General features: G+C 36.2%; 1 protein-coding gene across 1 annotated transcript; it reads right to left on the bottom strand.

Annotated features, from left to right (window-relative positions):
* Positions 1 to 5,287: 5,287 nt before the first annotated feature.
* Positions 5,288 to 8,739, bottom strand: Smp_145800 (U3 small nucleolar ribonucleoprotein protein imp4, putative; the record flags this gene model as incomplete). The annotated part of the gene is made up of 4 exons (XM_018793865.1): positions 8,411 to 8,739; positions 8,262 to 8,369; positions 5,572 to 5,920; positions 5,288 to 5,451 (listed from the first exon to the last, which is right to left on the bottom strand). Exons 1-4 carry the CDS (start codon positions 8,621 to 8,623, stop codon positions 5,288 to 5,290), a joined length of 834 nt encoding a protein of 277 aa, XP_018647093.1. The 5' UTR covers positions 8,624 to 8,739.
* Positions 8,740 to 16,229: the final 7,490 nt, after the last annotated feature.

Here is a 16,229-nt window from a genome sequence, read left to right as displayed (position 1 = left end):
TTAAAGAGAAAAAATGATGAATAGGTCTTGAATTAATGAATAATAACTTAAGGGAAGGTAATGTCTACAACAATAGTTATTGAGCCAAACAAAAATGTATAAACAACAATATAAAAACACCAGTCCAAGTGTTTTATATTTATACAACCAAAATACAAACAGTAATGACATTTACTTATTCTGCAGTTCAGTTATATTGGTTGGACAATATAATGAAAGAGTATTGTATTGATGTCTTTGAGCGAATCAGTTAGAATTAAGATAGTCCCTTGTGGATTTTTGCATGAAAGATACCTTATATTTTAATGTAAACTGGGTAAAAATTATCGATATTCGGTTGTTAAAATGCTTGAAACTAATAACAATATTATACAATCGAACTGTGAATGTGACACGGTGTTCAAACTAAATTATGGGAAACATATGTTGATGATAGAGATAGATGATTTCAGAGTACTTGATCTTATTTAAAACATAATCAAGGGAGTTCGTGTTGCTAAACGGTTTCCCCCCACTCTAACTTTCAGTCTCACCCTTAACTATCATAAGTTTGTGTAGTAAAGGGTGGAAAAGGATCATTGGATAATAAATGATATCAGGTCGTGACAACCATAAATCATGACACTACCTCAACTCCTAATAAGTAATCTCGACCTTTCTTTTCCTTGTTTTAATGAATAATTTAACATGTAAGGGTTCATTAATGTTGAAATTATCTAACGATTGTAATTTTGTCGTCAATTGTCTTGCAGTTAACCACTTTCTTGGTTGACTGATAAATTGTTCAAGATCTTCAGTATATTATACTTTTACTGATAGTGATGTTTACGTTTACACATGTGTAGCTCTATAGTATAGTTGAAATATTTGTTTATCAGTTGTGATTTGTATTCAACAATGTGTGCAAGATAAAGAAAAGGATTGGTCACGTACCCAAATTAGTAGGGATAATAGATTTGTATACAGATTCTCCAAGAAGCATTATGTACATTGTAGACAGTGGTAACTTTTGTCAGTATATCCGCTCGTTATGTTTAATATCAATTTATGTGCTTCAGAATGTTGCCATCAAACCGTATATTCACTTCATTGTTAACAATACCAGCTTACAAAATCCTTTATCTAGATTACTGCTACCAAACTTCAAGCCACATATTGGAGCTGTACACGTTTGGTTGTTTAAGGCTTCTTCATCAGTAGAAAACCTAGATTTGCGTACCCTGAAAGTGTACATGTGCAACCTAATTTTGATTATTCGATTCACTTTCATGTGTTCAGAGATCCATTAACAACTATATTATAACATTAAATTCGAAATCAGAACGAACAATACTGTCACTTCATTCGCACATACAATATCCCGAAACCAAAGTCGAACTTAGTAATTAGTAGAATTAACAATTTCACTTTATTAATCAAACATCTCCAACTATGCAAACAGAAAACTAAACTGGTTCATTTTATTCAAGTCATTTTGTTATGCTTAATATTTCTAACTTAAAAGTATAATGTCAGTAAGTTGGAATTTGCATTTCGACAATATTAAAGTTTAAACGTAAAAACAAAGTAATCTGTTAGATATTTCATGAATTTCTCTTCGGCTATGTACCAACTAATAAATGTATGTTGTTCAGAATATTAACATAAGTGGAATTTTTAGAAGTGCATTGTTCGTTAGTAAGGAGTAAGTTATTCGGAATGTAAATGAAGTTGAAATTGAAGGTTCAACGGAGACTTTATAAATATTTTCCTACCTCAGTTCATAAAGAAGAATCGTGCTGTATAGCACAAAAGAATGCTGGTTAAGAAATATGTTTTTAACAAAATGATGTTCAGAGGCTTTCAGATTCCTGCGAAAATTAATTAAAAATCCAGAGGGAGTATTGAACAACAGGAAGCGAAATTGCTTTAATTGCACATAACATGATATTCAATAAAGTAATGAAGGTAAACACAAACTTGTCATATCCCGCCACTAACATGTACTAGTTCGCAGTTATTCCCGAATGCAGATACATTGGAATTGTAAAAAAGCATGTATCTAGACGCATCATTGAGTATATTTGAAAGAATCTACTTATCCAAAGATAAAAGCTAGAGCTTTGGAAGCTCACCACTTGGGTACGGTTTACGCATTTATAGTGGTCAACTATGTACTTTTGTGACAAGTCTTGCTGATTGAACGCTATACTAGGATCCTAAGCTAGTCTTGTACCCCCAAGCTAGAACTACACAGCGACTTGAACACGAGAGAAAAGGGGCAAAATATACGCGAAGCACTTTACTCCAAAGGTTCATTTATGTACAGAAAATATAGGGTTTTTATAGTATTTTAGAAGTCTTTGGGTTTTCCTGAAAATTGTGGAATGCTACTAAACACAGTAGCAGTGTATTAATCAGCCAATCAGAACCCCTACGTGTGACTTTTCATTTTCACGATATTTCTAGCAAAACTTCTAACCAAACGCTGATTGGTTAAAATGCTTCTTAATGTTACCTGAGCTTTTCATGTCTATTGTGAGAATTTTCAGGATCGCCGCAACATTTTGTCGTATTAATATTTGCGGAAGGCATAGCAATTCAAAGGCTTAAAACCAGCCTTGGCATTCAAAATCAATCTATTATTGACCTATAACTATTTTAGCAACAGAACCGAAAAGCTTAGTTATTAGGATGTTTAGAATGTGTGGGGAGTAGTGTAACGTCGTGTACTATATTACACCTACATAGTTTATTCTAGTTTCTGGACAAGCCAATTCACCTATAACGTTATGAGTCATATTTCGATCTTGTTAATTACTCGCTTATTGACCTTGACTATTTTTTTATATGAGAGTATGTGTATGCACACTTCTTATCCTACCTATCACATATCTGTCATTCATTTTTGTCTGACTATAAATGTTGATTAATGCTTGCTCATAGCGAGTTGGCTTACCAGCCATCTCCCATGCATGTCATTTTTACTTCGTTTGCTAACATTTGCTCATGTGCTCACTGCCTTCTAGCATATGTTATTTGTCAATAAAAATGTAGTTGCCGCTTCCCTTTGTCTTCTGATATTATACACTGTTCAGGTTGATATAATAACGGTTATCGAGACGATCGATTAACAAAGCACGCCACTACAAACGTAATCCTGAGTATTTAATTCAAAACATCCTTTTTATTCTCCTTTATTTTTGCTATATTGCGTGATAAAATTATCCCCAACATCCATAAAAACCTTGTTTATATTCCAAACGGCTTATTCTTTGTTGATGAATAGTACATTTCTCGAAATCTTAATTATGCTAACACTATAAGAATAATAACTTGATTAGCTAGTGTGTACCTGAAGGAAGAGTAATGAACTCACCATGGTTTGTAAATATTGCTTTATCCAGGTTTGTAAATGGAAACAAATGCATGAAATCCTCAAAGTTTACAAAGGTGTTTTAATCCAAAAATGTGTAAACTACCTGTAATCTTTCTCATATTGTAAAACGTGTTTACTGTTAGCAATAAGTAGAATTCAGACAATGCTGAATATCTGAAACATTCACTCAAGCTAGTTCTAACTAAAAAATCATGGTTACGTTAAAATCAAGAGAAAAATGGATGAGTCACCAAACCAAACTGTGGTTTGAAAGTTTCTAAATCCTTAAGATTTTGCCGAAATTCGATATCGAGTCTTGGAATTTGACAACTATTTACCTGAATGGAGTCACGCAGGAACGTCTGTATGTCTGGTATTGAGAAATAGACTAAACTAAATTCTTCATCAACAGACTGAGACTGATTGCTATTTCGCTTAACTAATAGTGTTTCGTCCTTCAGTAGAACTCACTGGGTACTGTTGTTATTGAAGTTACTAAAATAACAACGACTTACTTAATATCAGTCATTTTTCGCGTGATAAGACACTTTGACCTCATTTCTGAACAATAAACTGGAACATCAAATGGATCCGTTACCATAAAATGCAACATTTTGATGTGCTTGTGGTGTATGCTACTTATATCGACATAAATAGTACATAACACGTCAGAAGTGGGGTGCCTAATAGCAGGTTGGGAAGATCAAAGAGAACCGAAGCAAAGAGAAATTGTTGTGGCAATGAGAGAACGATTAATTTTTAGGCAATTGATGGGATATTTGCAAATGAAGTATTTTATGTATGATTCGTATACTTTATCAAGATATACTGTAATTTCATTTTAAAATATGATTGATTGTTCCAAGCCTGCCTTCTCCCTCATTACATGCTTACAGCTCTGGGTACAGGTATCAGAACTTCCACACCAATTTGGTAGGTTAAAATTAATGCTACTAAAATCGATATTGAATAGTTTCTCCCTCAATCTCTTTGAGTTTGAATTAATAAATCAGGTACGCTTTATTACAACTTATTTGTAAAGTGCTAATAAGATTGTTAAAGTAAAGATGAAACGAAACGATCATCTAGTGTTTTTAAGTTTTCAATTATGGTCTATTATTTATTTATTTATTTAAACACATGAATATTGGTACAAAGGGGCACCAGATACATATGCGCCACACAAATCTCATTTGATTCGTGTGAGGGCTGTGATACTGCTCAGGTGCCCAAACTGAAGCACATGGTTTTCTTAGGGGGCCACACCCCAATAGTGGTCTAACTTAGATCGGATCATGGTTTCAATAAAAAACGAGACATTTATGAGTAGGCAGTTGAGTTTATAGTGCATTTGTTAAATTATTTTTCATATCTGATCTGAATCATAGGTCATTATTATTACTATTCCATAATAAGGGGTGGTAGTTGGAATTCAGAAATGGATAGTTTCTTAAAATTATATATGAAACTAAACACTAATTCATACATATGCTTAACTTCTCATATAATCTAGTTGCAGACTAAATATGCTTTTTTTATGAATAATGTTATATCCCGATAACAATAGTAAATGGTAACTTTGGGATCCATTTATGGACCAATATTATGCATATATTTTTATCGTATAATTGCTGAATAACCAAACTGTTCAAGGATTCATACCACAGAGACTGTTATTGCTGTTCTGGACTTAACTGGCTGGGCTAGGCAGAAAGCAGGACCGATACGTACTCTAGACTGCTCGTACGGTTTTCGTGTGTCACTGTACCAATCGATAATTCGCTGTTCTCTGATTGGCGGTCTTATCACGTCATCATACATTAACTAGGCGTCCACTCGGCCACAAGATATAACAAATAAATAAACAGACATATTATGAAATTAATAAATAATTATATTTACAATAGAAAAAATAATACTATTTATCAACTATAAGACAAATGTTCGTCGACTTTTGCCAATTTCTGTTCGTTTACGAACCCATTCATAATTACCATATTGACTGTCAAATGTGCCTAATTGAATTGAACGTAATTTCAATGTGAATTTTGGTCCAACTTCATTCATTGTGATATTTTCAGTGTTATGTTTACCTTCATTTTCATTCTTATCATCATCATCATCATTATGAGCATTAGTTGTATTACGATGTATATAACGATAATGTCGAAAAAAGATATAATCTCTTTGATTATGAAAAACAATTGTTCTACTATGTGGTTGTGGTGGTAAACGACTTTCATTAGGAAATAATGAACTTAAAATACGTTCAGTACGTAGACCAAGACGTGTCATAAAACGTGTAGTAATCAAGTGTGGTATTACATTCGATTCAATATATTTGACTTTTTTAGCAGAACGCATTTCACGACGAAGTAATACATTAGTTAAACGAAATGTAGCTGTTGGTCCATTTGGTAAATGACTAACTACTAAAGTATTAATTTTTTTCTGATCTTCATTAACAATTATTAAACAAGTGAATTGACGTTCAATAGCCATGGGAATAATTTTTTTAAGAGGTAAATGCCAACGTGCAACAAGTTGAACATTTGGAATAACCTAATAATTGATATGGGAAATTATAAATAATGTTAGTTAAAATAAAATGATAGAGATTTTCGGGAAAAAACTATCTGTATATCAGGTTGCTTGGAGACAATATGCCTATAAGTCGATTTTGTAACTATTAGTACTTACAAGCAATGTCTATCGGTAATCTTACTTGCGCCTGTTACCTCACATGGAGGAACATAGGCCGCCCACCAGCATTCTCTATCCAACCCTGTCCTGTGCAAACTTTTCCAACTGATTCTAATTTCTATTCATGTCTGTTTTCGATTCCCGACGCAGTGTGTTCTTTAGCCTTTCTCTTTTCCGTCTCCCTTTAGGATTCTAAGTTAGCGCTTGCCTCGTGATGCAGTTTGATGATTTCCTCAATGTATGTCCTATCAATTTACGGAGTCTTTTTCTAATTTCTTCTTCAGCTGGAAGCTGGTTTGTTATCTCCCACAGTAGGCTGTTACTGATGGTATTAGGCCAATGGACATTCAGTATCTTGCGTAGACAATTGTTTATAAATACTTGTGAATTTTTTATAATGACTGTAGTAGTTCTTTAAGTTTCAGCTCCGTACGGTTCTACTGCACGGAGCTTATGATGATCTTACGGGATTTTTTAACTGAATGTACGATAAGTTATTTAGACTACAAATAAATTTTTCTAAGTTCGTAATCTGAAGAGAAAACTGATAGCTACATCGACATTTAGTATTCATTAACACTAATTTTTATAGATAAGAGATCAATACAATTGGATGGCTTCCCGTTGGTGTTAGACTGTGTTTAATACTCATAAATAGTTTATAATGCCTTATAGAAGTTCAGCACAGATTTGTGTACTCAACACCCATATATATATATATATATATATATATATATATATATATATATATATATATTTGGCGAGAAATGAGTACTACCAAACTACTGAAATCGAAGCAGATGAGACGTTTACATTTACAATTTAGTGACTGAAAGTCATATAGACTAACCAATAATTTACTTTTCAAATTTTCCCAAGATTTAGCACAGTACGTTAAAAACAAAATATATATACACTAACTGATGCAGATGCATTCAGTGTGTATCTCCTCTAGCTTTTGACCTTTAATGTTCCTTCATGTATACCTTCTTTTTGAATCTTAATCTCCAATGTTGAGTCTTCCTCATTATCATTGATAACGCTATTTCTTTCAACTTATTGATCATACACATTGTTAAATTCATTTCGTCCCAATGTAGCACAGGAACTTGGCCCAAACTCATTTGTGCCATGTCGCGCGTCATGACTGGTTTAGAATACATTTAACCTGCGGAACGTTAAATCACTAGTCTGTCTCATAAACAGATAAAATATATACATGCACATACAAGAAAAATTTATATCCAGCTTTACAGCTTTTTTCACTGATATTTAGGTGCCTATCAATCCCCGCTTAATGTGTAAAATGTTGCTTCATAATTGATCTACGTCAAGGCAGCAGTACGCTGATTTACTGCCTGTCTGTAAAACGTGATTTTCAAAAGTAGAACCACAGAAATGCTCGTGCTTGGTGGGGCAAACAAGTGGGTGATGCTAATTTCAAACATATATCACAGGGTACAGATGGAATAATAATTGATGAAAATAAATACTCATCGAATGTGGTGGCTGGGATAGGTTTTACATATCCTTAGCTACTGGTAAGAATTAGTATAAGCGCACAAAATCACTGATTACTAGTCAGTCATCATCAATGTAGAGCCTGGCCAAAGTTCCCACACCATATTAAAAGTGTTGGTAGATGCACACTATTTGGTTGGCGTCCGACCAATCGACATAATCAGTGATTACAGGCGTTGATTGGCATGCCTTAGAACCCTTACGTGGTGCATGTATTTATTTTCTGTCTATTACCGAATCCTGAGTTTCAAAATTATTTAGAACTTTCATTAAGCAAATACATCCCTTCTTATTGAACTATATTCTCTATTTATGTTTTTATATTGCACATGCTATTTTCACTGCCTTGCGACTCATTTCGTTAGTTTCATTTTGGCATGCTGATATGGTGTTAAAACTGACACGAATTTGTTTCATGTTCTACGTTTCTTATGACTAACTAACCGACTATAAATTTATAGGCTGTTAAAATCAATAAAGTTACTCAGTTTTAAACTGAAATTCAGAAATAAAAAGCACTGAAGTTGGGTTACTCATTAATGCACATGTGTCTTCATGATGATCGATAAAAATGCAAGACTAAAAGTAGTTTTATTTACTCTTCTCCTCCTAAAATGTTGACAACTAATAAAGTTTAAAACTTAAATGTAAAAATTTCACAATATAGAGCAATACTTACCATACTTAATTCTTTACAGAACCCGATTGTCCTAGGACAAACACGATCAGAATGAGTCAACAAAATTTTAGGTGTAATTTCTCCATTAAAAATAGATGAAAACTCATCCTAGATTAGAGAAACTTAAGTATTTGTTTCATACAACATACTGTTTCATGTTCAATGACAACTTCTTCATCATCTTTAGGAACGATCGTTTCATCAACTGTTCTAAGTGATTCGAGAGTTTGAGGAATTCCTGCCGGCGCACCACTTTCTTTTCGTTGTTTACGCTTGATTCTACGTTCTTTCGCTTTTTGGATCCTTTCCTTGTGTATTATATCTCTAAGATGATGACGTGTAGTTTCTTTACGAATTGGCATGTTCAAAAAATTTAATTTATTCAAACTTTATAAGTAATCAATCACTTAGTGTTTTCTGGATGGATATACAGTTTGCAAAACACAGCCGAAAGCTATAAACATAGAACGATCTAAGGAAAAAACATACAGAAAATGAAAAAAAAGTTGAATTTTACGGTGGTATGAAACTTTATAGAAAGAGACTGAGAAACAAGGTTAAATCCTCTAATTCTTAAAGTCATCGTAAAATGCACGTACTATAGTTTCTCTTATTACGACCGAGCTATTCCTATTGCTTAGTATTTCTTGGACACCAATTCACTTGAAAAGTTCTCAAATCAGAACACGTTTGAACATGAAAGAAATTATATTCCGAATAACATTTTTATTTATTTATTTATTTAAACACATAAATATTGGTACAAGGAAGCACCAGATAAATATGCGCCACACAAATCTCATTTGATTTGTGTGAGGGCTGTGATACTGCCCAGGTGCCCAGACTGAAGCAGGATTCCGAATAACAAGGGTAGATCGAAGTAAGAAGCACAATAAGAGATACGTTGGTATACTTATAGTTTTTACACGAGATTTTAATCTTCTCCAAGTAACGGCTAGTGTTGATTGGATAGGAATTAGCTAATCAGCGTGTGCCAACGTAATCATGCTTTAATCTAATCTATGTTCTGCTAACAGTGGATGTTGTCAAACCAAAAAGTGTTTGAAATGGCATGAATCAATGAAAACAAATTCTGCAAAAATCAACTATCCAGTTGTCATAATTTGAAGATCATGTTCATAACGAACCAATATCACATGGAGGGCGAATAACAAAATGGCACTAGTCCGTCATTTCGTATGAGACTGAAAGACTTTGGCAATTCAAACACGAAACTTCATATGAAATAGTTCTTAAGACCTTAAAGTATGATGATGATAATAGTGGCGCATTCAGGTACTGAGGAATTTAACACACTACATTTTTAAAATCTAACCAACTAGCAATATAATTTGAATATTGCCCATTGTCTTTGATGGTGATTTGCTTCATGTACAAATGGACTGAGTGATTATGAATTTTTATCTTAAAAGAAGTTATCAGTGATTAGTTTATGGTGCTTGGGTAAGTACTAGGACACTAGTTACCAGTGATTACCTATAGCATCTATTTTCAAAAGTTCTAATGAGGTTGATAGAAAAAAGCCGAAGCTAAGACGCATGATCGATAATAGATTATTTATTATTATTATTATTTATTTAAACACATAAATATCGGTACAAGGAAGCACCAGATAAATATGCGCCGCACAAATCTCATTTGATTCGTGTGAGTGCTGTGATACTGCCCAGGTGCCCAGACTGAAACAGGTGGTTTTCTTAGGGGGCCACACCCCGAGCCTTTGACCTGAAGGTCTAGTCCACGAGGCAGTGGAGCATCGTAAGGAGATGCAGTCCCATGGTAGCCGGTGACCAACGATTGATTAATAAGTCATTTGTTCCATCAGGATACTGGAGTCCATGTGCATCATTGGTTTGGAATCAGGGTTTTCCAACTCCCCTAGGTGGACTCTCCGTGTCCACCAACCCGGTTCAAGCACGGGACATTCTCTTTTCGTCCTCTCGATTTCGTAAACAACACCCCCGCCACGAGAAGGCAGTGAGTAGGACTTCCCTGTCAGAGGCTATATATTTGCGTAGCCATGTGAAAGCATTTCGAGAGGGAGAGCGGACTCCCCACTCTCGGCCGTACCAGGGGATTTGGGGGCCGATAATAGAATATGAAATTAGTTTTGGAAATGTGGACCTTTGATTTATGATAAGTGGCAAAACAATAAAGCTATAACTGCGAGACCTGAAGGTCTAGGTATTGATTCCCGTGTATACACTACTAATGACTGCAGTGTCTGGAATTTGTGAACAGATTCGAGGGCTGCTCTATCTTTGGCTTGAGCACTAAAGTAGTAATATTAGCTAGCCATTCGACACTAGGCAAGTTTTGATGGACTCTTATCCTCCTTTTATCTTGCGTCTTTACCCATTGCAGCACCAACCAGGATTATTGGAGATATTATGGGGAAGGATAAAACTGGGTTTTTGAAACCCACTTAACCAACAATCATTCTCCGGAACGTATGCAGTAGTGAGTCCAATATTTTGGCGAAGCCAAGTAACATAGAACTTACTAATCTTTTTAGGGAATAACAACGAATTCCTCACCTGCATAGAAATGGCAGATATCTTTATTGCCTACTTCGCTACACAAAGCAGAAATTCAAGTAGACGCTACAATGACATGACTCCTCGAACGATATTACTGAGTATGTACAAGAGCAACAAGTGACCGCATTAGTACCAAACAAAGGTATAAGGAAAAACCACTTAATTCCAGGTACAGTATAACGAAGATCGAAGTCCTTGCGATCGGATACGTCATCAGGCTCTCACAATATACGTCCTGTAGTTCTGAAACAGTGGGCTGAGGCAATTTGCACACCAGTACGCAATCTTTTTAGAAACTAATATCCCACAAATCTCTGAGGGTATGAACGCACGCCATTTCATAACTAGTCTTCAAAAGTGAAGAAACTCCAAACTGAAATTGAAAGGTCGCAAAATTCCCTATAGTCTACATAATTTTGAAAGGCCAACCCAATGACCAGGAAGGATTTTGTGGAAAGAACGAAAATCGTTAATAAGCAAAACACGGATTAAGGAAAAGTAGGTATTCTCCAAACATGGGCTAGCTAGATAACCTTCAGGAGCTAGAGAGCAAATACTCACTACTGGCATCACTGTCTTTTCTGTCGAGTAGTGCGTGACTAGGTGTCACTGAACACAAATATGAAGTAAAAATGTGCATAACATATCCACTAAATTCTAGGGCTTACAGAACGTGGGAAACACCCTTCGACGAACAATTTCAAATATGTGCACAAGGACATCCATTCAAACCTCAAACCACAGCCATCGTAGCATAGAAATACTGGACTGTTTGTTTTTTAAACATATATCTGGGTCACAAAGGGCGTTTTTCATGTTTAAAAAGCTTCTGTTCAAAGTAGAAGAGATCGACTTCAGTAAGATTGATCAGAAATAATGTTTCTTCGGTGTCCTGCCCTTTAAGTAGCAGCAGCAAGGAAACGCCTATAGACCCAAGTAGTAAGGTCAAATCCACTTACAGTAGGAAGAAATATGATTGCTACTCCAGTGAAAACTAATTACCGGATGCAAATCCAGAACAATAAACAACCTAATGTCGTTTATTAAAAGCCAGTCTCCCATACAGTAGCTGAGAAATCGAAGGTTAAGCATATTTATAGGTCAGTCATCTTTCACAGACTCAAAGACAGTGAAAGCTCTGCGTCTAAAAATTGCTTTGAGCATGATATTAGTTTGATAAAAGATTTACTTAACCAGCCGATGTCCCATGATATTACTGTGGCCACTTTGTTGAAGGTTTATATGTTGGATAGATAAACAGACTTAGAAAAATATCAAACCAAGCTGCTAAAAGTGGTACCTACGTCTGCCGATGAAAATGCCTTAATGCCACAGAATGAACATGAGCTATAGGAACCAGAAGTGTTAGTCTGCAAAGAACTCCTCTCGCGGACCTTGCTAAGAGACGAGAAGCTGGACAAGAACAAATACTTGGGTTAGATGTTGGTGAGAAGGACTTTGGAGAGACGCCAAAGCCACATCGGATGCAGGACGAAGCCATTTAAATGGTCTAAGGATCTATTACACAAACAACCGGAAATTGCTCATCAAGCGATCAAAGCTAGATGTACATACAGACTCTACCAAACTGGATGTAATCGCCACCACAAGAGCTTGGCTGACGCAGTCGGAAGACAAAAGGTAACTTGTTTTTGAGGATTTCACCTTAGCAAGAGCAAACAGTACCCAGGAGCACAAAGGAGGTGAGTAGCTCTATTTTGTTAGTAATACTGTCCTCTATACCGTTATCGACACCATATCCAAAGGAAGTGGTACGTGCTAATCAGTGTGTTGCTGTTTGGAATACAGAGGACAAGAGCCGCTGATCGGCTTGGCTTACCGCAGTCCAAACCATGAGACAGGCGAGGTTTTGCTAGGCGGTTTCAACACCTGGTCTCCGAATGGTGGATGTTTAGACCTAGTAGACTTACGGCAGGCTGGATAAATCTATGGACTGAACTGTCAGGAAATTCTTTCAAACAAGAAGTGTTGGGCTTGGTTATCAAATATGTTTTAGTGCTGGATGGAAAAGAAGCAGCTAGGTAGTGCTCATACTCTGAATTATCTTTACCAGATCTCGTATCGACTACTTATGAAGACGACGTCACAAACCTCCATTATATGCCACCCTTAAGTAAGAGTGATCATGCAGTTCTGGTCTTTCATTATCATGTCGTTGATAGCATCGATGCGTCACCTCAAGTTGGGCCAAACGTTTGAGGAGCAAACATGCAGGAGATTACACACTCAACATCCCCAGTAGATTTCACAATAGAATCATAATTTTCCATTGACATGGCTAGGGAGATATTCAGCAATTTACACATAAGAGTTATAGCACCACATATCCTTTCGACTACATCAAGGAATCCCGAAACCTCACCCATATGGATCAGTATGACAATTTTATCATTCTCCGTAAGAGAACAGGAATGTTCTTGGGTGCTGATCGGACAAATCCTCAATAGCAGGGAACTCGAAATATTTGTGTCTTGACCCTCTGCATTTCATGAAGGTTGTATGAAGAATGGCTTGTTAGGAAGTTCATAGAATACCCTAAACACTAGTATTCTAACATAAACCAAAGGACTGAGAAAAGAGGTAGTGTAGCCGTAATACTGGTTAATAGTTGAAAAACTATAATACCGGTCATATCTTCAGTAGCGTCCCAGTGTTATGGCGAGATAGTTGTACCACATCATTAGTGGAAGACCATTCTTGCAACGTCCAGGTATTTTTTAATTACTTTGGAGATGCTCTACCCTTCAATTCATACAAACTCTCTCCTCATGCACACTGGATTAATGGCTTTGGACTGTTAAGTAAGCTTGATATACGCAATTCTATGGGACCGGATGAAATGCATGCTAGATTATAGAAGGAACTAGAGAATTTTGTCACCACTCCTTTGAGCATCCGTTCCAATTTATCTGTGACCGAAGAAAGATTACCGAAAGACTAAAAGGACGCCATAGTAAGTCTCGTCTTCAAATGAGGTGAGAGACACAAACCTGAGAATTATCGATCTGTAAGCCTTTGGAATTACGGTCTATTTCAGTATCAGTACATTTATCTTTGCTACTTTGATAATAGACTGAATTCCACAACTTTAGATTTGTAGTGATTTGACTACCTAATCTTTAAGATCTTAGGTGGACGTCATGTCATCCACTACAACAACTCGTCCTATCGTGATAATAAGCGATATGACGTCTAATATTTCTGAGGTACATATCTGGACTGGATAGAGAGTAATATGCTCAATGTAAAAAAACAATAAACTGTGCAAAATGAGCATGCCCGTAAGGCTGAGCCATGCCATACCAAACAATTGTCTCTACGTTCACTACTTTTGACCTCCTCTAAGTGTCACATGTTGAATGTCAACCTTCTCGGTAATTATATGCTCAGCTTCGAGAATCGTGTAGCTATGAATCAATGACACCATAAGCCTAACCAGTGCGGTTGTCGAAGTTTTGGAAAAAAATATTAGGAAGGCATTGTCTAAGTATGTGGACGAAAACTGGGTCCTTTCTTAAGAGCGGCACGGAATTAGAATAAGTTATTTATGTCTCATAAAATAACTAGTAGCCCGTGAAAGTTGGTCCATTCTTAAACATCAAAAGCCGCTTACAGACGCAGCTTTCATTGAGTAATGATCAATAACATGTGTCAGGTCTTTATTAGTGCAGGTTGAATTCTGTCGCCCAAGTCGCGATATGGCCACTAGTCTAGGTGACCCAATATTGCGCACACTACGTTGAAATGAGATGGTAGTTGAAGGGAGCTGATAGATGACGTCCCATAACAGGACCAAACGGCAGTTCAGTGTTTCCAGGTTTTCCAAGGTGGTCTAGCTTCAATCGACTCACGCTTTCAACTGTGAAAATACTAAATCTCCACAAAACCCCTTCTGATATTACTTTTGCTCCAATTTATACTGGATAACTCAGATCAATCTGAACTACTCATATTTTTGCCTGCATGGTTTATCAAGAACGCCTTTCTCAGTGATTTTGACCACTGCTCTGAGTCCAAAACTTCCTGTTACCTAAAGTGTTGTTTCTCATGGAAAAGTATATTTATTTTCTCTTATCTCGGACTTCATCAAATATGAGTTAAACTATTCCTGCAAATCTAGCCATATTTCGGTCGACACTCTTCAAAATGTTGGGTACGTTTATTATCTATCAATTGGCCTATTTTTATCAATTTCATTCTTAACCAGGTGATGAGATGCCTGGCCTATATAACCAGTGGAATTCAGTTTGCAGTCCAAATCTAAAGGCATAGGTGTGTTCCTGAAAGCATAAATAACCCATAAAACTACAAAAATCGTTCAAATCACTCCCAAAGTAGCCATCGTTGCCATTTAGCGGTACAAGAATTCTCATGGAAACCGCCTGTGGTCTGCCAAATCTCTATCAGTGTATTTGTTTAGTTTCAGTATAGTCTTTAGAGTGCTGTGGGAAAGCATTTAAAACATTGGCAACGGCACTTGTACGAACGCACGTTATTTAAAAAGGACAGTGGTATTTTTCCTCTGAGTATAGCGTTGATCGTTTAATTACGCATCAAGACTACTGTCATTGCTTTAACTGAAATAAATTCAATTAAAGCAATCCCCTGGAGTACCGTTTTTTCTAGAGAAGTATCATCTGTACCTTTAGAGTACAGACACAAAAATACTGAGGGCACTGGTATTTATTTTTCCTCGTTGAGTATATCCTTGAATATTTTTTTATCCACAGGTGTTAAGGTAATTTTGTAGATACCGAAGTTTGATTCTTTCAGTGTTCTTTATCGTTGTTCGGTACAGTTATATACAAACCTCTGTGCTTGTTTGTGTGTCTATCATCTATCAAGATTTAAAAGACACTATATAGAGATCATTTTTCGTTTTCGTTCTTCCTGTGAGATCACAGAACACATTTATGGCGCAAGTAAAACATCGTTGTGGTAGACCGACATGCTATTTCCAGGTCAATGATGGAATGCAGTGTAACAACTACAATAAATGCTGTCACAGTGTGTACTGGACCCACACTGGCTGCATATAAAGGGTGTTACAAGTCATTATCATGTTGGCTGCGCAAAGCATGCTGTTCTACGTACTCTCTGCTGATTCTAGAGGCCATTGAACTGCTGAAAATAGCTATAAAATTGCCCTTAGATAAACAAGCAGCAGTAGATGAGCAGAATCCCGCTTTCGATAAATTGAGAGCGTTATCATGAGCCCAGTTTTGGACTTCAGTGAGACCGTCAAGGTGGACCCCATTAGAGTAGCAGATAACAAGCACACAAATGTAGGGATTGTCACAAGGAAAAGGAAAAAGCACCATGGAAAGAAATAAGTTAAAGCAGCACGAAGATGTGTGAATCTACGATTTCAGTTCCGGATTTACAT

This window comes from Schistosoma mansoni (assembly GCF_000237925.1).
Source record: "Schistosoma mansoni, WGS project CABG00000000 data, supercontig 0194, strain Puerto Rico, whole genome shotgun sequence".
Classification (NCBI taxonomy): domain Eukaryota; kingdom Metazoa; phylum Platyhelminthes; class Trematoda; order Strigeidida; family Schistosomatidae; genus Schistosoma; species Schistosoma mansoni.
The sequence above is the reverse complement of the archived record's forward strand: the minus strand, read 5'-3'. Positions and strand labels throughout refer to the sequence as shown.